The 21,909-nt window shown below is 47.1% G+C and overlaps 1 protein-coding gene across 3 annotated transcripts in view; it reads left to right on the top strand.

Annotated features, from left to right (window-relative positions):
- Window positions 1-15,233, top strand: part of COP1 (COP1 E3 ubiquitin ligase) — a 128,297-nt gene extending 113,064 nt beyond the window's left edge. For all 3 annotated transcript variants that reach the window (XM_085232297.1, XM_085232296.1, XM_085232295.1), the window contains 2 exons: window positions 12,169-12,213; window positions 14,114-15,233. In XM_085232297.1, coding sequence (XP_085088423.1) covers window positions 12,169-12,213; window positions 14,114-14,131 — 63 coding nt within the window. In that variant the 3' untranslated portion in view covers window positions 14,132-15,233. The remainder of the gene's footprint in view (window positions 1-12,168; window positions 12,214-14,113) is intronic.
- The last annotated feature ends 6,676 nt before the right edge of the window (window positions 15,234-21,909 follow it).

Raw genomic sequence — 21,909 nt, 5'->3', positions numbered from 1 at the left:
CATGATATGGTAAAACTTGCACTGCCTTGTCTACATTGCAGGAGGCTTCAGGTGTGTAGCACTGCACTTGGTCTGCTTATACCATTAAATAGATTGAATGTTGAAGGAGAGCAGCAGGTTATGAATGATTTCAAGATTAATGGAAAGTATTGTTTTACTTTAATTAAACTTGTATTCATTAAATCAAAGTCCTCTTCTTCAAATAGGTGTATGTTATAAATAGCTTTAGTATGGGGGTAATTTCATGAAGCTTGTATGCACGCTAATGTTAGCATTTTCTCTGCAAGACACAGTTTGTTCCTTTTCTCTCACCAGGTTCTGGTGATTTCATTTGTGGCACACCAAAGCCATACCATGTTCTAGGGTGCTGTACAGGGCTTTGGCCTTCTGCCTTTCCCTGAGATCTCCCCTAGCTTTTTCTGACACATCTCCTCCCACTCTGCCAAAAACTCTTATGTGGAAACATTTGTGTTCAGAGTTGCATCTTGGTTTATGTATTTTCTCCTGCTTTAGAAAAAAAGGCTGTGTGTATATATTTTTATATTTCCTATAGTGGTTATACAGCTACAGGTCGAGCTATCTTACCCTTCCCTTTGCTGTTCTTACCACCATACTGCTGCAGCCCTTTGGGTGGAAGCAACCTATGGGGATCAGATGCTTTTGTTCTCCTGTTGTGTCTCGCTTCCCTGACCCTTGCTTGTAGCTCTGCTTGTCGCATAGATGCCTAAACCTCTGTCTTCTCTGCATGCAATGTTAGCTAGAGGTATAGCATCTTAGGCATGCACTCATTTTGGCCCTGCAGACAGCATCTTCAGTATTGACAGCTAGACCCTTGGTTTCATTTCAGTTGCTATTAAAAACCCCACTCCTGGCCGAAGGAGAATAACTGAAACCATGCACTGAAACCCTTATATTTCTTCGTTCAGTTAGTCAGTGTGTTTCACAGGTATCAGAGCACTTGGGTCTCTGTGCAGTATTATTCCAAGGCCTATCAACAAAATGGTGAGGATATTATCGTACGTTTCAAACCTTCAAAGTTGTCTTGGATGTGGAGGGAGATGCTGAAAGTGTGTGTTTTGAGTCACCATTACCCCTAAACCTCCATGTAGCACAAGTCAGGTGTTACAGATTGCATTCTTCAATCAGCAGGAAGCTTGGAGTTTTGCAGTGCCCCATTTCCCTGCCTGGCACTGCCACCAGCACAACGTAGCAGCACACCGCTGCTACGCAACCTGTGCAGTAGCTGTCATACCTCCTGTGCTGTTGCTGTAGCATCAGGGTTTGGAGGTGGGATTTCACTTCAAAAGGGACGTTATTGCAGTTCAAAGCTTGCAAATTAACTGTCAGAATGTGGTTGTCTTAATGTGAGCTTTTTTCTCCCGTCTGCATCAGGCGAAGGTGGAGGTGACTTTCATTAGCACAGTGCAAAGAAGCCATGATCAGTACGAGACCCAATTTGCTGGGTATTGTCCAAACAGACAGCAAGTGACAGCCTATTGCCCCTGAAGGTTTGACAGCCAAACCGTCCAAAATGAACGGTAGCAGAGTATGAATCTGTTATCAGTTTAAATAAATTGATTTCCTCAGTCCGTCAGCCATTCCATGAGATTTTGCCAAGATGTTCCCCTCTTGCTGACCCAGCCAGCCTGCCTCAGCATGGATCTCTTCATCATTCCTGACATCTTTTAGTGTTAACCCATTCTCCTGCGCTGATTGCCACCATCTATGTTTGATTGTTCTTCTCCAGGGTATCCCCTCAAAGCAAAAGCAGAAGTGGGCAGAGTGCATGGGAGATAGCAGACATTGGCGTAGGTCCTACAAAGCAAGTGCCCTGTATACCAAGTGTGCATAGGTGTGAGCTATGGGATAGGAAGAGCCACGAGCACAGTGCATGTTGGATGCAGTACGTTCAGCCTCACCTGGCAGACCTGTGGCTTAGTGTGATTAACAGCAATCATTTGTGCCCCTGGACTGTTTGGGAGAGAAATGCAGATGGAACAGATTTCTCATCAGCAAATAAGTAAATACCACAGCTCAGAAGAGAAATGCTTATTAAGAGAGCTAAATCTCAATGGCATTACTCCCTGCTTTTTGTCTTCAGTTCCTAGTTGTGAACATCAGGATTAACCTGGGGCAAATCCAGCGGGTGTGTTGCCTCTGTTTCCCCACGTGTCAAAGTAGGATAATAGTTGGTTGGCTCGCCAGGACATTTGTTACACTTAATTAATGTTGTAATGTGCCTTTGGTTCCTCTGATAGAACGTGCTGTGTGAATGCTAAGTTGTTTTTACTGATTGGATTGTTAATTAAATGTGCGCATATAAATGATTTATTGGTGTTAGGAAAAAAATAAGCCTTAATAATTTAAAATGTTAACATCAAGGGGGTTGGGTCAGTTTTAAGACTGTATCATCCGCCTGTGTAGAGGTTTGAAGCTGGTACTGAAAATGTAGAGGATGGTATTGGGATAGAGGGGAAGCAGGAGCTTGACCAGCAGTTGGCTTATTTAGTGGTATTTCTTCATGGGGGCTGATTTAACAGCAGCACCCAAGCTGTAATGCCTGGTGCAGGGATGCCATCAGCATGCACTGAGCTTCAGAGAGCAGGGAACATGACATGTCGTCCTGGCCCAACTTGGAAACCGTTTGTCAGCATGCAGAAGAGAGCGCTTCAGTTCGGCGCAGCAGATGACATGCAAAATTTGTTCCTGTGAAGCAGGGGAAAAAAAAAACAACACAAAAGAAAGTATGTCTGGGGGAATGTGTGTCTGCCAGGCTGCTGACATGGATCACTGCCTGCTGAACACTCCTGGCCCTGCAACAGTTATTTTCCCCACCAGGTAACGTGGAGTTTCAGTCTCCAGTCACAAGGCTTCTGCCTCCGTATATTCTTTTCTTTTTTTTCCTGGCTGGGCAGATGTTTGAGGTGAAAGTGAAAATGAGCTGTAGCTGCAAGCCAAAGCAGGGACCAAAGGAACAGATATGTTGTCAGAGTGTGCTAGTGAGGTCAGGGACTTAGGAGGATGGAGAGCTGAGAAGATGTGTGGAAGTAGATACAGTTGGTCAAAGAATGGGTTACGGGGACTGGAGGGGAGGGTTAGCCAGCATCCATTCCCTGTCAGAACCCAAGCAAGGTGTGTGTGCTGGTGTGGGAGATAAGATAGCGTGTTGGAGGCAAAAGGGTCGAAAAGGAAGGGAGGCAGGATTTACAAAGCTGGTGTCAAAGCTGGGCACCTGAAGCTTAAATAAAGAGCGCAGAATGGAGGGGTGTGGTGTGAGATCCAGTGCTAAGGAGAATGGTCTCAGATATAAAGCTTCTGAGGCTATGGACAGATGGTGTGGGAGAGATCAGAGTGCTCTTGCACAGACCAGTGTGTGAAGATTAGAAAGAGGAAACTGAGCAGCTGGATTTAGTGTTGCTGGAAAAGAAAGCCCTGGTGTGGTGAAAATGAGAAGAGAACAGAAGAGAGATGGAAGAACATGGGAGTGTGAAAGAAAGAGGCACATGAGGACTAACTAAATGCAAAGAAATGCTTAAACAAATTGGAGTTAGCCCTTTACAATAGGTCAAGGAGAACTCTCCCCTCTTGGAAAGGGTAGATAACAGCAGGACAAGGGAAAATGGTTTGAAGTTGAGGGAGGGCAGATTGAGGTTGGATGTCAGGGGGAAGTTCTTTGCCATGAGAGCGGTGAGGTGCTGGAACAGCTGCCCAGGGAGGCTGTGGATGCCCCGTCCATCCCTGGAGGTGTTCAAGGCCAGGTTGGATGGGGCCCTGGGCAGCCTGGGCTGCTCTGAAATGTGGAGGTTGTTGGCCCTGCGTGTGGCAGGGGGTTGGAGATTCATGGTCCTTGAGGTTCCTTCCCAACCCTGGCCGTTCCGTGATTCTGTGAAGGAGTGTGTTGTAAATGGAGGAGGACCAAGAGGCTGGGTAACAGAAAAAGATGGCTTTAGCATCTCTCAGGGGTTCCCATCAGCACCTGTTCCCCCCACTCCGCAGCCCAGAGCAGCAGTTGGAAGCAGGGCTCTTTGCTATGCACCGGAAGCCTTCAGCACCCATGGTAGGCTGCGTTTATAGGGTGAGCTGCTTGTGCAATTCCAGGATAGCTTGGTCTGAAAAGGCTTTTCACGTTCTACTGACTTCTATTTACAGCCTCTGATCCCTGATGGCTTGCAGTTGGTCTGCATAAGATGAAAATCTAAACTACCGGATTTAGATCACATTTCTGAGTACTCTTAGGCAGACTTTGTGGCAGTGTCTGGGATCACACGTTTTGTTTCTGATTAAATGAGCATTTGGGAGAGAAATGTATAGCAATAGCAATAGTAAGTGCTAGCACCCTGGGGCTTCCTTTTGCCACACGCAGCTCTGATGGGCAGGGCAGTATGACCTTGGTTGGGAAGAGATTAAATTCATCACCTCCAGCATGAGGTAATGACTGAGCACAACAAACAGGAGGAGGGAGGGAAGGAGGAAAATGTATGGGCAGCAAGAATGTGGTTCTTGGACGATGCAGTTGTGAAGCAATGCTGCGTTGCAATATGTAGAATTGCCAAATGAATGTTTGGGGGCTTTAGAACTAACAGAATAGATGCTAAAAGCTGTTTTCACTAAACTAATGCCTAACCACTTCCTGTAGCTTTACAATATTGATGCTAATGTGTTGCATGTTTATGTACATATTTTTTGTAGGCTTATTGCAAGCTGTATTTATGTACTGCTGATGCTTTGTTCAAGGCCTTGAGCTGTTTGTTTATGGCAAGTGTCTGAAATCCCAGGATATAGGATGATAGAAACAAGCAGCTTTAGAGACTTTGCCGCATATAATGGGCACCAGAGCTCAGCAGTCCCACACACACAGGACGAGAAGACTTGCCCTTTGGGAAGAATGAGGGCTGGCAGGGTGTGTACGTTAATACCAACGTAATTTGCTTTTAATGTATGTCAGTCTACCTTGCCTGATGGGGAGTGTGCAACAGCTGTTAGAGCTGTGTCGTTCAGTCTGCATTAGATGCAAAGTAATAAGGCTCTGACAAGTTATCCTCGTGTTGAATTCTAAATAAATTGGGTGCTCATCAAAAATGGTTTTGTTCCAAAGCACCTAAATGATAGAGGCTGTTGCCCATAACCGTAATCAGCAGGGTTACCATCCTGGGCTGGGCTTTGCTGGCTGGCTCTTGCCTTTGCACAGCTTGCCTTGCTCTCTTCAGTCATCGCCATTGGCCTCCGTTTCCATCTTGAATTCAGAAGATGGTGTAGGAAGGAGCAGATTGGTGCCTGTCCGCGTGCTGCTCCATACACGTGTGCCTGTTTTCTTGGAGCCTGCTCTTCAGTTGCCGTGTTGATCTTGTTTTCTTGAGAGCTACATGCTGAAAAGAAAGGTCACGCTATGAAAAAGTGATTTCTCACTTGGCTGAGAGATGGCTTACTATTTATTTGAGTATGTCATTGGAGCAAGTCTTGGACTGCTTGCCTCTGAGCACCCGTGGGCTGTGAATACAGAGACCTGTCTGTATGATAGCGAATGAGCCTCCAGTTATACGGTTTCTTCTTGTGCTGAGTTCTGTCTGAATAAAAGTAGAAAAATACATTAAGTGTAAAATCCATAAATGAGAAGACTGCTTCTTCTGGGAGGCTTTCGTAGGGCTGGAATGAGGGATGTATTCACGTCCTGGGAGTTGTGGTTGGAAAATACCAGTTGTGGATGTGTCAGGAAACTTTTAATAAAAGTGTCCACGGTAAAGAGGTGAAAGGATGGGATTGCAGAAAAATGAGAGCAGGGATTCAACAAGATGCTGACTTTCTACCTGTGCACATTTCCCAGCGAGGCTAGATTCATCTTGTGCAGAAGCTGCAAGCTCTGCATGAGGCAGAATGATGAAAACTAATTTGTTTGAAAGCTTTTTCTCCTTTATAGAGTACCCGTGAATTCCTACGTGAGAGGAAAGCGCATATGTGATTGTGGGCAACCCTTTCTAAAGAAAGCAACTTGAAGGAGTGTTGTCATCTGTAAATCTCTAGGTTAATGTGTTAAGAAAATACCTTTATGATGCTGTGCAGGTGTGGCTGTGTAGCATTTATAAACCTAGAGGGGAAAAAAATTGTCTGTGCAGCTGGAGCTAGAAAGAGGCACAGATGAGACCTTTTTAGATTGAGTTGTTGCATTTCTCCCCCCCCCCAGATAAGCCTAAGGAGGCTTTATCTCCGTGTACAAAGGAATTACCTTCGGAACGAGATAAAAATACAGTTTCTAAGGCTTAAAAACGACTGTTTAGGCACGTGTTCTGTTCCAGGTTTAAAAGCTGGATGGTGCTGCTACTGAAATGCCTTGGTGTGACATGGTTTGTATGGAAGACCTCTTTCTTTAAAAAGCTGCTCAGTTTAAAGAATTAATTAATTTCTGCTCAGACCTGATGTTCCCAGAGTAGATAGCATCCTGTTGAATTTATTCCACAGGGATTGATGTTAGGCAGGTGTGATGGCACGTGAAGTGGGCTCTGGAGCACGGGGAGATAACAGGTTGGAAACTGCTGCTAACCACTGCACCATGCAGCTGTTCATCGATAACGATTGTACTGCAACAATGGAAAGAAGAGAATTCCACATGCAAAGTACTGCCCTGCTGGGGAGAGGTGTAATTTATTGGTTGGACTTTTTAGCATTTGATTTTGTATGCCGGAGGTTCATCTTGTTTCGCAGGTTGGAATTTGTAATTTTCTTTCAAAAACAAAAGCTGACTTGAGTCATGCAACAAGAAAATAGCTGGATCTCAGGGGATTTAGAGTGAAAAGCCATTATAATCTGCTAATTACAAGATGAAGAGCAGTCAAGCATTGGTGTTCTGTTGGGGAACCACTTTCACGCATCTTGATACATGGAAAGGCTTCGTGCATGGTGTCGGTGTGAGAACTTTCCATGGAATATGTCTTGAGTAATAGCCATCTCCTGTAAGGACTAAGTAGCTTTGCTGTTAAAAAATGGCTTTCTGTGCAAGCTGCACTAGATTTAATCCAACTGTGCACTTTAATTCTGCCTATAAATAACATAAAACAATGGCCATTTGAGCACAAGCTTTCTCAGCTAGTATATCTTGCTATTGTATCAACAGCTTTTCTTAATTAGAGCTCTAGCTCCTTTGAATACGTGTTTGGGGCTGAGCTGCTTGAAAGAGAATTGCTGACAAACCAGGCTTTTGTTAGCAAAAACGTCTGCTGGGGCGGGAAGGTGAGAAGTTGTTAATTTAAAATAAGTTCTTTAAGAATCCTAACTGTGAATCTATAGAACAAATCTAGCTGAAAATGCAGAAAACTCGCGCTTACCTCAATGACGATGGGGCTGGAAGTTTTGAAGGGAATGTGGTTTATTTATGCAGAAGGGTAGGGATAGGAGAGGCACGAGTTCATCTTCTGTAATTATTTATAAGACATTGAAAGTCCCAAATAAGATTTTGAGTCTGTTGTGTGAACACGTGCACATATAATTTGGAGAAAAATCTTGCTCCACCATCGGTACATTAATCTTCCTAACAAGCAATTTCTTCAGCCCGTTGCATTCTTGTTGCTATTTGTAGGAGACAGGGGAGAGTGCAAAAGTAGGAAATAAGTCCACGTTGTCTCTTTTCTCCATTAAGCAGGCTTCTTCCTCAGCGCAGTCCTTGTGGGAAGCAGCTGGCCAAGTTGGTTTGAAGCTTAGTTGCGTCTGGTTAATGGCACTGAGGAGTGCTGCTGCATCTTTTATGTGTTTGCATACGCAGTTAAAGCATTGTCTGTTAGCTACCCAGTGCATTTAGCAGCTCTTCAAGAGCTCCGACTCCGGTCTGGTTGGACCAGCAATCACAAAACTATTCCATTTGCAAACTGTAGAAGTGTAGGTTGTGTTCATACACAAGTGCTCCGATTCATACTGGAGGGGCAGAGATGTTTCAAGTGTGCATCTGAGCTCTTTGTGTGGATGATGCTTCAGCTTTTCCTTCAGGGAAAGTTGCAGCAGAGAGTGGAAAGGTCTGAATTTAAGCTTTGGTGTATGTGGGTTAGCAGCGGGTGAGTGGTCTTGCAAAGAGGATTAAAGGAAAAAAAGATAAGTTATTTGTGTTCATCTTGCCTGTACCTTTTGGGACGGGCCCTCTAAAAAATTATCGGGAGAGGAAGACCTTAAGCAACTTGCCTGTGATTTCCAGGAGCCCACTGATGAGGGATGCACAGCATCTGGAGGCTGAGGGTGTCCTGCTCACCTCTTTGTTGACAAGGGGGGCTGGCAGAGATGGGTTATGCAATTGCACTGCAGAGTTGTATGCTTGAGTGCCAGTGTGTGCCCATCCAAGAAGCTGTGCCCTTATTGTGGCTCTAACAACTATCCATCTGGGGTGACTTTCATCCAGTTACGCCCACCGATGTTTTCTTGCACAGAGCTACAGCCCTTACTTCCTATCACACTGAAGCAGCTCTGACAATTTTCAGGGCATCAGTTGTTCAGCTGAGTTACCTCAAGCTTCAGGAAACTTCCAGAGCAATTCTGATTCTCTGACTGCTCTTGCATGAATACCAGCAGCCAGCCAGGCTTGCCTTCCCCTCCCTCCCTTGTACAAATTGCCTCCCCAGGGCCATCCAAACGCAGGGCTCATCTAGGAGGAAAGGAAATCAGAGTGCTTCAAACCCAGCTGTCACCAGGTGAATAACTCCTTTGAATGATGAATGTAGCAGGTATCTCATCTACTCAGGAAGGTCCCAGATTTGATTTTGTTTTTCTTTCCCTTCAAGAATGTGCTGTAGCAATTTCTTCTTTTGGTGCAATCAGTGAAAGTCCCGTCAGATCCCAAGGGTGAGTGCTTTGAAGTTGCTTGGGGTGCGTGAGTCACATTCTTCCAGCTCCGGGTGATGGGGATGCCAGGTTCAGGTCAGAGGTGCTTCTGACTGGGCCACCTTTGCTCTCACTACGAATTCATTTTGCATAGTGCCTGTCTCCGTGTAGATCCAGTCTGTAGGAAGGAAGGGATTGGTGGTGGACTTGAGCCCTTCCCAACGTAGAGCAACTGTCTGTCAGACTTGTCATAGTAATGTCAGGGCACCTGAGGGAAAAGACAGCATGAAAGAAAGGCTGTTCTCAGCACAAGACAAGACTTCAGCCCTGGAGCATCTGTGGAACCTGCACTCTGTGTTCATCTCGATGCAAGTCCTGAGGTGCACCTAGATTTGTCAATTAATCTTTTTAAAATTTGTGCATAACTCCGACTGCATAGTTCTGACAGTCCCCAGAGCCATGCTCTTTTCTACTGATTTAACAGGACCAAAAATCTTCAACAGTCTCATGTCAGTTCTGTGGCTGTCCCTGGCTTGTTGAAATGCTGTGTTATCTCATGGCAGGGACCCATGCACGCTGCATGGGGGGGTTGGTCTCGATGATCTCTAGAGGTCCCTTCCAACCCCTACAATTCTGTGATTCTGTGCATCACATCTCTGCCCATCACCCTTATCTGCCCTGATGTGCATGGGGGAGGTTGCCACGTTTCATCAGGGTGCAGTAATGCGTGCTGGATGGAAAAATGCTGCTGTTTGCCAGGCAGTAAAACCTTCGCTTGATTTTTATCATGTTTGTTCTTTATTTTTGTTTTCCCCTTCAATCTTCTTTTAGCAAAGGCAGCTGGCACCTACAGCTCCTGCTGCAAAAGGCAGCTGCTCACCACCCACAGCAGGACCCAGGGATGTGTGTGTAGCAGAGTCATTCCAAAACTTGGTTACTCCAGGGCACAAGCATTCAATCGTGGTGGGTCTTCCACATCCCCCTACCTCTGCTTTGGGATCTTTGGGCTCATGCAGTAAATTAGAGAGGGATCAAAGGCCAGCCTTCCAACCATCCTGCCACGCACGGTATCAGAGAGATCAAGTAGGACGTGCAGTCAAAGCCAACAGTGGGAGCCTGTTTGTTCATGCCTGGGTGCTCACAGTGGTGCCATAGCTCTGCCAGATGAGGTGGCCATGGCAGTTGTTCTTTGAGGTAACTGTTCTACCCACCCAGGCAAACAGATTGGCTCAACGTGTGCGTTGCTGCTGGGAGGTATAAACTGACAGGGCTCACGCTGCTATCTAAGCAGCTGCACGACTTGCTTAGGGTTTTGATGCCTTGCATGTATTGCTTGTTTCACGGGCAGCACAGAAGGAAGAGCGTTGTTCCTCTAGAGGATTAAAGAGTTCCCTTGCTGTGTTCCCAGAGAAGCAATGTTGGAATGCCTAACACACGAGTCCCTGTTTGTTCAATGACAGATTTGGTGCTAATTTTGCTGCTGTCTGCTCTCATTTGTGTGTTGTGGTTGTGGATGAAAGTGGCGGAGCAGCGATTAGCTCAAGCCCTGCTGAAGAAACGGTGACTTCTGAAGAACTAGAGAGTGAGAGTATATTACCCTCTGGCGTTTTTATTTTATTTAGCAAGGTAAAACTGTTCATTGAACCAGAGTTCATTTACAGTGGTACCCCAGCAGACTGCAGCCACGGGATGAATTACCAATCACTCGCAGCGCATACAGGAATCATTCAGGCCCCAGACCATCTGTACCCAGGAGTTCACTCTTTGGCACTGTTCAGTGGATTGGTACCTGTGCCTCTCCCCCAAAATCCTATCAGGCATCCCAGAGCGATCCGCTCGCTGTTCTGGTCACCAGATCACACTTAGATCTGCATCCTTTCTGCTGTTTTTTGGATTGTACCTGTTAACCAGAAGCTGGGGAGCTCACAGGATTAGACTCTGCTAGCCTCCAAATTTATGGAAATTGGAGTATATGTTTCCTTTGAGGATGTATTTTCTTCTTGGGAACTTTGACATTGGAGGATCATTGCTGAGATAATACCAGGAGAAGTAACTAATCCCCTAATGGACAGAACTGGAGGGTCGAACAATTCCATTTCTAACAATTAGCCCACCAGAATACTGCTCTTATCCGATCAGTGGACTTACACATCGAATGGGAATTCCCTCCCTCTGCTTCGGAGCTGGTGGCTGTGCAGGCTCCCAGAGCTCCATCCATCCAGCATGCAGCCCCATCCATCGCCCTGAGCCCCGGGCAGTGATGTGCCTGCTGCATGGCCACCTCCAGCCTGCTGAACACCGGCAGGTTTTTTCCAGTCACATTCATTAAAAATGCATGCGTTAAGTGATGGGATAATTACAGCAACTTTGAGAACGGATAGCAGCAGCAAGAGAAATTGAAAGATGTTGGAGGAAAGATATCGGCTATCGTTAGACAAAACAGTTTGTGGCAGGTGGTTTGGCAGCATATAGCATTGCTGTATATAGTGCTGCTGGATGGCTGGAAAAGGGCATGCAGGACACCAGGTAGGGAGGGGTTACTTCCAGTGCTGCTGCCATCGCTATAGAGCTCAGTTTTTTTAGGCACTGTGTCGTTCGTTTGGGATTTCCCTGCCCTAACTGATTCTGCTTGGGAGGGTGTGTTTGCACTGCTGATCACATCAGGCATTCAGGCAGCAGGGCAGAGGTCCTCCTGTCTGTGGCTGGCACACAGTGTATGCCTGAGGTTACCTGGTGGTGTGGCAGGCGTTAATTTGCGGACAACCAAGATATCTCCTAAGAAAACCCCATTGGTTCACAGGAGGTAAGCAGGTGCTGTCTTTCTGAATCATGGCAAAGCTGAAGCCCTCTTTTCCTTTCCTTCCAAATGTGGTGTATTTGCTGTTGCTTTCTGACAGCGGGGTAAGACAAAGCTACTCTTTTCCCTCTTTGTTCCGTTGGTTGGAAACCCCTTGGCTGAGCTGGAGAGCTTTTGTCACATTGATGAGTTGGTTTAGTTAGGTAGGGCACCAGAGACCTTTGTCCATATGCTGCCAAAAGACGAAATGATTGTTATTATTTGCCCACTTCACAAGGGGACTGTGAGGATTAATTCATGTTTGTAAATTGCTTTTGAGATTTAAGCTGTGTACGAGCACTAGGGATTATTGCTTTCTAACTCTTTAAGATAATATAACTTTTATGAAGACTCATAAAAGTCTCAAAAGCATCCTGGAAGTGGGAAGAGTTAAGTTCCTTTTGCTATTAGATACACTTACAATGTTTAAGGTAAAAAGCAACTACTTCACAGCTGTTTCTTCCAAAAAAAAAAAAGAAAAAGGAAAAAATGGGAAAGCAATGGCAAATAGTGACAGTGCCTCCTCTTTTTTTTTCCAGGAGTCCAACGTGCTAATTGCTGCTAACAGTCAGGGTACAATTAAGGTAAGTTATTTTGTACATCTTCTCTTTAAGCGCTCAAATCCGTTGTTAGTAAAGAGCGAGGCCACAGACATGGTACAGCCAGGAGAAAGCATCAGAGGAGGTTATCCCAGCCGTGGAAGTATGCATTTTAAATGATGTATTTGCCTCTGGCACGTGGAGGAGTGAGCATACAGCAGAGGTAGGAGCAGGGTGCAGAAAGCTGCTGGTGCTGCCCTGCACCCACTGCCCCTTGGCTCTGAACAGTGCAGAAGGGAAACCGGCCTGCATCGGGAGAGCTCGATGCTCTGCAGTGATGTGCTGCTTAAATTAAACACAGGCCTGGCACTGGGTGTTATGTATGCAATATTTTTCCTGACTGATAATAGGTGCCACGTCTCAGTTGCCACAGCAGCCGCTGCGTTTCCGCATTGGTTCGAAAGCAGCTGCGTGGCGTTGCTTTGAATGGAGAGGTTTTAAATTAGTGCTGTCTGGCACAAACATCTCCACGCGCTCGTGTTGATTTTTGTGACAGCAGAGGAGGCTCTGCATTTGCTCGCTGGCATTAGCCAGACCCCATCTTCTGGCTGGTGCAGCAGAGCTGAAAGCTGAGCTCCTGATGTGCAGCCAGCTAGAGCAGTGCTTGAAATGAGCAGGGCTGCTCCCTCGCGTTGCTTGCTCTGAGCATGTGGACTGACTTTAACAGACAGCAGCTGCCAACGTAGAGTTTTACGAAAGCAACGGCCTTCCCTGTGCACACAGAGGCTAATGTTTTGCCAGGCTTTCAGTGCTTTTCAGTCTTTCCAGAATATCTGTTCAACATATTTCTGTCCACACAATGTCAAATAACGTTTGTCCCACTTTGTGTCTCTATCAAACACACAGCCGAGCAGAAATATTGCCCAAACCCAGGTGCTGCTCCTTTGGAGAGCTCCAGGTCCAGCATTGTCCTGGATTGAACCCAGCAGCTTTCACCTCCACCGTGCTTTTGAGGCTTGGTGTTCATGCTGCAGGCTCGTAGCCCAGAGCTCTGACACTTTCCATGTCTGCTGATAAAGGAATTTACTTGCTGTCTGCAGAGTTCCATGCTGTGTTGTCACCCTTGTGAATCTGAGCTTCCTCCTCCCAGTTCTCCCTTGTGCCATCATATGACAACAATTTTCTGGAGCCAGACCAGATCCAATGGTCTGAAGGAACCTGGAAAAATCACTGAAAAAGCAGAAATTAGTCCCAAGTCATCTGTGTTTCTGTGACTAGGTTTATGTTTTTCCTCCTTTTTAGACCACGATTGGCCTGGTTACTCCTGTTACTGCCGTGTGTGATGCTTTAGCCTTTCATTTGTAGGTGATTTATTTGGCAGACTTTGGAATTGGTTGCTCATTACTTTGGTCACTTCCTTCCTACTTAAATGGGCAAAGCACAGCGATGCTTCTGATACCTTTAAGTGAATCCAGCAGCAACAGGAGTGGTTTTGCTCATGCCCTTTGCTTGTTAATGAGAGAAGGTGGAGAGAGAAATGTGTCAGCAGCCAAGGTTATTTGGATTCTGGTCTTTCTATTTGAGCTTGTTAACAGATAGTGGGGAAGGTGCGACAGTTTGGCAGTGCCCAGGAAAGGGCAGGATTTGCAGTTATGCTGTGGGCCCATCCCTCTCCACCATGGCAGCCCGTGTCCATGGGCTTACAGCCCTCAGTTGTCCCCAGCAAAACCACCCTGGGTTGTTACAAGCTGTACAAATAGCTCAGCAGGTGACAGCCCTCATAGTGCTCATCTCATTTGTTTGATATTATTGCATGCTGGTGAATAAAGGGTAAGAGGTGGAGACAAGAAGGGTCAGACCTGTCCTAGTGATCTATATGCTGATGTAGGAGATAATGAACATCATAAATTCCTATTCTGCACGCCTTTTCTTCCCTATTAATCAGGTACTGGAGCTGGTATGAAGGCTTTTCTCAAGGCTTGAGGTACTTGGTCCTGCTGATATGCTGCAGTGTTCATCTGGGATCTTCAGTAGGACAAGAAACCGAAACCACCTTGATGTTCCTCCCCAAAACCACCATGTTTGTTTGTTTGTTTGTTTTCCCATATATGGACTTTCAAGGACATTTTTGAGGCGCTGGGAACACCGGTGAACTGTCTGCCATCAACATTAACTCCACAGACTTTGCTGCTGCTGGTGGTGGTATGGTTGTCTAATTTTTATGACAGGAAAACAAATTCTTTTAAATAAAAACAAAAAGGAATAATAAAATTTATTGAGCCACAAGCTGAAGCTGGAAGATTCTCTCTTGTTGCATATGGGAACAGATTTACTGGGGAAGGGAGCTTACCGGACCACACAGGGCTGTCCTCAGTTGCATATCTCCACTCATCTTTATCTGGACTATTCCTTCATCCCTGTCGGCATAAAGTCTCTAAGCCTTACCTGGATGTGCAAGCAATTCGCTTTCAGATACGGTTGAGTTGTTCCTTTGATTTTATTTTTTAGATGCATTAAATGTTGAGAAATGTCACCCAGGTAGACGTCGCTGGAGACTAAAGTCCTTTGGTTACCCAGAAGAGAAGGGCAGCTTCCCCTTCTTCTTCCCTTTATGGCCCTGCTCTGGCCCTAAGGGGCTGCTCCAAAGGAGAGGAGTAAGTCAGCCTTTCACCCACGTGAGCCCGGTCCTCTGCTGCCTGCCACCGACTGTGCAGAAATGATGTGAGCTGCAGCTGCCTGGGACCTGGACTGCCCTCACTGAGACATCGTGGAGAGGTGCCCTCATTGACACTGAGCTGCCTCTCTTTGACTACATCAGCTAGAGGAAAAAGCATCTTGATCCAGTTACCAAAGCCCTGCACCACTCGTCTCCCGTGTGGTCTGCTGATGTTTGCCCCTCTGCAAACCATCAATGGAAGCTGAGCGTTGTGAATGCTGTAACAGGAGAGGGGATAGAGTTGGTTTGTAACGTGTTTCAGAGCCATGATATAAGTAGCCTTATTTTTAATGGTCGTGCATACACTTAATTGTACATACGGAGGGGGAATAAACCATGATGTCTGGTTGCTGTCGTTGCTTTGTTGTCAGAAGAGCAGGGGGAGGAAGAAGGCGCAGATGGTCCCCAGGAGCAGCAGTCACACGGAGCTGCCAGCACTTGTTAAACCTGGAAGTGGAATGGGTGGGTGTAGCAGCTTTTTCTCGTTGCACGTAGTGAAGGTGCAATGCACACAGCGATACCTGTAGGCAGCATTTCAATTCACAAGCGGAGCCCCTTTGAGTTCGTTCATTCTCCCTTGTGCCTCCAAGGCTTGGGGTTGCTGCATGGGGTTTTGTGTGCCGTGCGTGAGCACAGCGAGGTCTTGCTGCAGGCTTGGGCCGCCAGTCATGCAGCTGTGCCTGCTGTGTGTGAAAGGTGGTAAATGCCTGGAACTGACGTTTTACATAGCTGTACGTCAGAGCTGAGGACAGACCCTGTCCTGATCCAATGCTCGTGCTTGTTTCCAGCTGAGCTGCAGCAGACAGGTGTGCTGTAGCTCTCAGATAGAAGGGAGTGGGATGCGAATCCTTGCTGGCTTCTGGAAAGCTGTGTCCAGCTGGGAGGAAGCTGGGGGTGCTCAACTCCAAGAGCTACATGGGCAGCACCTGGTGTGCGCTGGGTCTCTTTGGGGTTGCTGACGTGCCGGGATAGTGAGAGCAAGGAGAGCAGGGAGACAGAACAGAGCATGAGATCATAATGTCTTGCTGCAGGGCTGCAGGTCTCAGCCACGTGAGTCACCAGGGTCGCTGTGATAGAAGGAATCAAGATGGGTTCCTTCGGCCTCCTGCCAAGCAGTCCGTCTCAGTTTTCACTGCGCTCTCAGGGTGGGTGCCTGTGCCTGAGATCCCTGCCTTGGATGCTGGGTTTCCCTCAGCCTGTCTCATTTATTGGTGCCCATTGATTTGTTTTGATTTGAGCTGCTGCTGTTGTGTCTGGTGTTGTGACAGGACCCCTCGGGCACATTTCTTGTCCCCCTGCTCCATGCCACGAGCAGCCACTTGGCAGCTGCCTTCATTCCTCCTCTGCTCCCTACTTGAATGTCCTCTGGACTTTAAATTGAAATGGCTCTGATGAGGATGAGATGTTGAAAACAGAAGAGAAAAAAAACAGCTATTTTGAATGCTGTAAGGTTACTCCTTGAATAAAGCAGTGAAAACAGTTTAACATTAGCCTCCTTTATTTTCTAGGTTTTCATTCCGCTTCAATCAAGATAAAATGCAAATTCAGAGTCTGGCCCTAATTAGAAACACAGCAGCTCATAAACACAGGTTGATGGCATTTTTTGTCTTTGTCTTTTTGTCACAAGTGATATGCTCCTTATTTTAATCCCCTTAATTTTCTTTCCTTCAGGTAACTCTCAGTGTTGACGTGTATTAAGTTGCATATAATTACCATAATCTTTTAACGGCGCTTGGTTGAATTTCTTTTGAATTAGTCGTCTTCCCGTGTCCTCTGTACGAGCAGCTCGCTATCCAAAAGCCATTGGTTTGCTGTGTGTGGTGTTTGCCAGGAGAAGTGAGGATCCTGCAGATGACCCACGTGGAAGGAGCAGGTCCAGTTAACAGAGGCTGTGGAAGAAGCAGTGGTTTTCCTTTTCCAAACAACTCTTGCACAGACCTGCAGAAGCTCTCATCTACTGTTTTGAGAAGAAGCCATCCCCAGGCAGGCTGGTTAATGGCTGGTGAGTTCCCAATTCACGCACTTGGTGTACTGATACCATGCTATGTTCCTTCAGCATCGTGCTAGCCTTCAGCAGCCTCCTTTCCATCTTCAACCCATGGCCCCAGTGAGGTTTTCAGTGTTTTTTAATGTCGGAGAGTAATCAAATTCAGGAGGCACCTCTGGAAGTCTCTGCTCCACCCCCTGCTCAGAGCTTCAAAGCTGGTTAGGGTTGCTCCAGGGCTTGGAGATGCTCAAAAGCTCAACCAAGCAAGGACAGAGGTTCTTAAGCCTCTCTGGGAAACTTGTTCCAGTGCTTAACTCTCATTGTGAAAATTAATTGCAGTTGGTAGGTGCGTGCAGTCCTTACAGTTTCTTGCTTTGGAAGACCAAAGTGACAAAGCCTGTGGCTGGTAGCTGCCCCACAGCAGCTTTTGCCTCCAGTGCTTGTGTCCCTGAGAGAGGTGTTGGGTGAGGAAGGGTTTTTCTGCAAGAAAGGGGATTCGAAATCCTACACAGCAAGCCAACCTTTTTAATTAATCTTAAAGCATTTAATAGAAGAGTGGGAGGAACACGCTTCAGCGGTAAAAAGAAGTTCATTGCTGGAGGGAATCGAAAGTGATGGTCAAGGGGAAATTTAAATTAATATCAATATGTCAGGGCTCTTCAGCAGCAAGTGCAGGCAGGCTGCTATCGCCAGCATTCAACTCGCATGCTGGATCCTTGTTTGTTTAATTTGGTCTAACTCCAGAAGATTGCAAAGACACCGGCAGATAATTGGAAAAGCAAAGCCAATCCTTCCTTGCTCAGTAGTCATCTTTCCTTTCTCCTTGTTGGAGGAGGCCAGAGGGCAGCCAAACCCTGACATTTGGCTGGCAGAAAGCACCCTGTTAGCCCATTGCCTGCCATGGCATGGGGAGCCAAGGAGCTGAAGCCTCCAGGGAGCAGTGGTGTGGCAGGATTTGTGACACAAAGACCAGAGCCCATCCCCACAGCCTGCTGGTGACCTTCATGTTGCTTTAGTTCTGCTTTGAGAATGGGTTCTGGTCCTGGGAGTCTTCCCACCCTGCTCTCTGCTCAAAAAGGCAATGCTGGGGTATTTGTTCTGTGTCTTCACTCTTTGTTAATGAAATGAAATTGTTTGGGTTAAAGCAAGTCTGCCTTCCTTGCTCCCCGTTGACAAGCCATTTGAGTTGAGTCAGCTTCACCAAAAACAGCGGTTTTAAATCTTAGCTTAGCTCCAGAAACAGGAATTTTATACGTTCCTACTTTAAATTTCACCCCCTTAAATCTGGGTCTGGATGATGATTCACCGTTGCTACTCAGCAGAGGCAGAATAAGAACTCGTCCTCTAAAATCGAGCAGTGGGAAAAAGCCTTTGGGGCAGGGCATGCAGGGGCTTCTTGAGGACTTGCACAAGTAGCTGTGGGGCACGAGCACCTCCAGCCCCAACGTTCTCCCTGAAATCCCACCGTCGGGCTGGGGGCTGCTGGCAGCTGCAGCTGGACAGCACTGCCACCTCATCTCTAAAATCCTCTCAGGCAGCCAAGGAACATAATTTGGAGACGTTCAAATTAAAAGAACATACAGGCCATCCTTAGGAGTCGTGAGTAATAGCATATGACAGCTGAAATCAAGTCAGTGGTGCAAGCCGAACACACGAATCCCAAACTGCTCATGCAGCCTGGGGGCTTTGGGTAGAGTTTCATTCCTGTTTGCTGCACCTGGGATGATTTTTGTGGGGATTGCTGCAGTGGTAATGCAGTTTGCAAAATGTAAGCTAGCAGCTTGCACACAGCTCTGCCTGCTCGTGCATCCCTCTGACCCTGTGCTTTGCCAGCAGACCCTCCAAGGGACAGCATACAGGATCCAGGTGTGCAGGGAAAGAGCAAATTCAGTGTTTCCCTGGGGCAAAGGACATCATTGAGCTCACTTTAGCCAAGTGTTACCGCAGGTCTGGACCTGAGGATGCTCCTTTCCCTCTAGCAGGAACCTCGCTGTGGGTAAACAAGCTTTGGGGGTTGTTTTTTTTACAGAATTCCCCCTCCTTTATTTCTTACAGGGACCACTCTTCCCCCAGTTAATTGCATTTGTGCACTTGAGCAGCAAGGAGGGGAGTGAAGGCTGTAGGTGTGAACCCAACCCAATGTCCTTCCACCCAGGAAATGTGCTCGTTGGGTAGGGAGAAACTCACTTGTCCTCAATGAAACAAACAGCACTCTGAATTCCAGATACCCCTAAAAACATACAGATGTTGTATGTATGTTTTTAATCCCAAAAGTTCCTTTCGACCTGGTATCTGTCTTTGCTGGCAGTGAAGACCAAACCCCATTCAAGACAACTTGAAAATGTGAGTGTCTGCAAATAACATCCCACTGAAGCCAGAATTCAGCCCCTTTGTCTTGTGCTCAGGCCCCCATCGACTCGCATCTCTCAGCCCTTCCCTGACCATGCAGCCTTCCCTGGGTCTCTGGTGTGGATGTACCCTCTTCAGTCAGGTCTTCGTGCCCTCCTCTTTTCCAACCCTTGCCTCCCACACCCTATACATGACGATTCTGTGGCTTATTTCTATTAAGTCACAAACTCAGCATCTCCTCCTGATCCCACGCCGACCAACAAACATCCCAAAGCCACTATCGATCAGCAGGGGCAGAGGGGTGACGAGGAGGGGCAACCCCTCAAAGTCATGGCAGCATCACGCTCCAGCTGCCGCCTAAGTTGAGCCAAAGCCCAGCAGACCGCAAGGATGTAGCCCTGGGCACAACCCTGGCAAGGGCAAGCAGGGGCCACAGGGCTCAGAAGTTGTTCAGGAGCAACACACGCACCACCACGATGCTTGTGAGCCATGGACGCTTCTCACCTCTCTTTCCTCCTCCCATTCATTTTCTCCTGTTCTTTTTTTTTCCTCCCAGTAGGAGATTAATGGTAACTCTTTGTCTTCTAACACCGCTGCGCCTTACGAATTCTCTCTCACACCCTTCTCCTTTAAATTATCCACATAATAAAATATGTATTCAGTGATTTCAGATCATAATTTGATCTGCTTAAGGAAGGAAAGGGATGATGAAGAAGGACTGCCAGCACGCTTCCCTTTCCTCCATTTATCTTTATTTATCATCTTTCTTTTCCCTAATAACCCCTGTGCAGCCCAGAGATGGAAACACCAGTACTGCGTGTTGCCTGTTTGAAGAGAAACAGGGCTTCACAATGATGAACAGAAAGTTGAGTCTGTAGGACCCGGGGTTGGTGATCCCAGCCCTTCCAGGACTGTTTTACCCATCTGTGAAATGGGCACGGATTCATCCCCCTTCCAAACAGTACTGCATTGTGCTTCCTACAGCGAAGGCTCCAGCTTCCCTCTTGTCCATCAGGCAGTGGTGGGCAGGGGGCTGCTATAGCATGCCACATGATGGGGCCAATGCGTGAGTCCCATTGCAGCCACCTCTGTCCCCTGACACCAGCTACTCCTGGAGCCCTCCCAGAGCTACCAGAGCCTCATCTAATTCCAGGTATGAAACCTGAACGCAGAGCTTAATTGCTTTAATATGCTCCTTAACACGCTGTAACATCGGAATGAATTGTCTTGGTAATAGCAGCACTGAAGGGCATTTTGCATTTTTAACAACCCCAGGAACCTGTTGCACGCTGCTGCATCCCAGGGATGCTGCAACCTCACCTGCACATCCCTCTGCCTGAGGGCGAGAAGGGGATGGAGATGCAGAAGGCAGCGTGTGAGCGCTCCCCCTGCAAGCGTGTCGTGCTTGTTTGCCATAAAAATCATGGTTTAAAATCCCTGCATTTAGCGCAGTCCTTGGAACAACGTCCCCCAGGTGCCAATTTTTCCTGTGGCTGTTTACAGAGCTATTTGTCTGTCTGCGAGCCTGCGAAGCCGTTCGTTGCGCTGATGCAAAGCCGGCGGAGTCAGCAATGCTTGGCTGGGGTGTGGGCTGGGACTGGGGGAAAGGAGGTTTCCTAGCAAGGAGCTTTTGGAAAGCCCACGAAGCAGAAGATCGGCAAGAGAAAATTACCCAAAAAGACAACGGTGTGGCCATAATGGGGAAAGAAAACTTGCCTGCCCTTGCTTTGCAGCATCACAGGTTTACCTGGGCACTGAGCATAGTGGCCAGGAGAACAGTCCCACTCGCCTGGGCTCATTTAAATCAAAGGTGCAGGGAAATGTTGCAGAAGGAAAGGTTGCTGCTGACTGCTACCCTGGGATGGGGCTGTCCCGGTGAGCAAGGGGGTAACTCTGCATTCAACCTGCCTCTCCCTGGGACCCGGCTCATCATCACTGAGCCTATCGCCTCCGCTTTTAGGAGTAATTTATTCTGGTGATGGAGATGCTCTTGGTGTGGACAGATGAGAAATCAAGGGCTCGTAGCAGCAACGACTCTTTAATGATGATGAAGTGCCAACATCAGCATCGCTTACCCGGGACAGCATGAAAGCGACGAGGGAGAGGGACCAGAGCAGAGGATGCTGCCTGGGAGCACTGCCCGCTGACTTTTCCCCAAAACCCAACCCTTTGGGGGTCCTTTTTTTCTGTTTCATTTGTATTTATTTTTTTTCTTTTAAAGCTGCCTCTCCCAAGGAGCAACAGGTCTCCATGCTGTCAGCAGCAGTGCTGGGTCGTTTCCCTCAAACACAAAATGAAAAATCCATTTGGTTTCTCATGTGCTGCCTCTGATCTATAAACATGGCTTTATTGGATGTTTTCAGAAAGCTATCTGCTGGTAATAAGCATTTTATAGACGGCGGTGTCGGCTGCAACCCACAGCATGAGCACACGGTGAGGCCATGCAATAATATTAATATTTATATGAAAATTGGACGCACCGTGCACACCATCCGAGGAGAGGAAGTCTCCTCGTGTCTCAGAGTTTGCTTCTCCCCACCAGCTCCAGGTTCTGCCTCTGCAGCTGCTGCACAGGAGCAGGGAATTTGGGATTTGATCACAGGGCATTAGATGGATTTAAAGATTTGGGTTTATTGCTTCCGTGACTGCACTCAAACTGCTTTAATATCACTCCTGCTCTCTGCCTCTC

This window comes from Meleagris gallopavo, chromosome 10 (genome assembly GCF_905368555.1).
Source record: "Meleagris gallopavo chromosome 10, MGAL_WU_HG_1.1, whole genome shotgun sequence".
Classification (NCBI taxonomy): Eukaryota; Metazoa; Chordata; class Aves; order Galliformes; family Phasianidae; genus Meleagris; species Meleagris gallopavo.
This window is presented reverse-complemented; position numbering and strand designations above follow the sequence as displayed.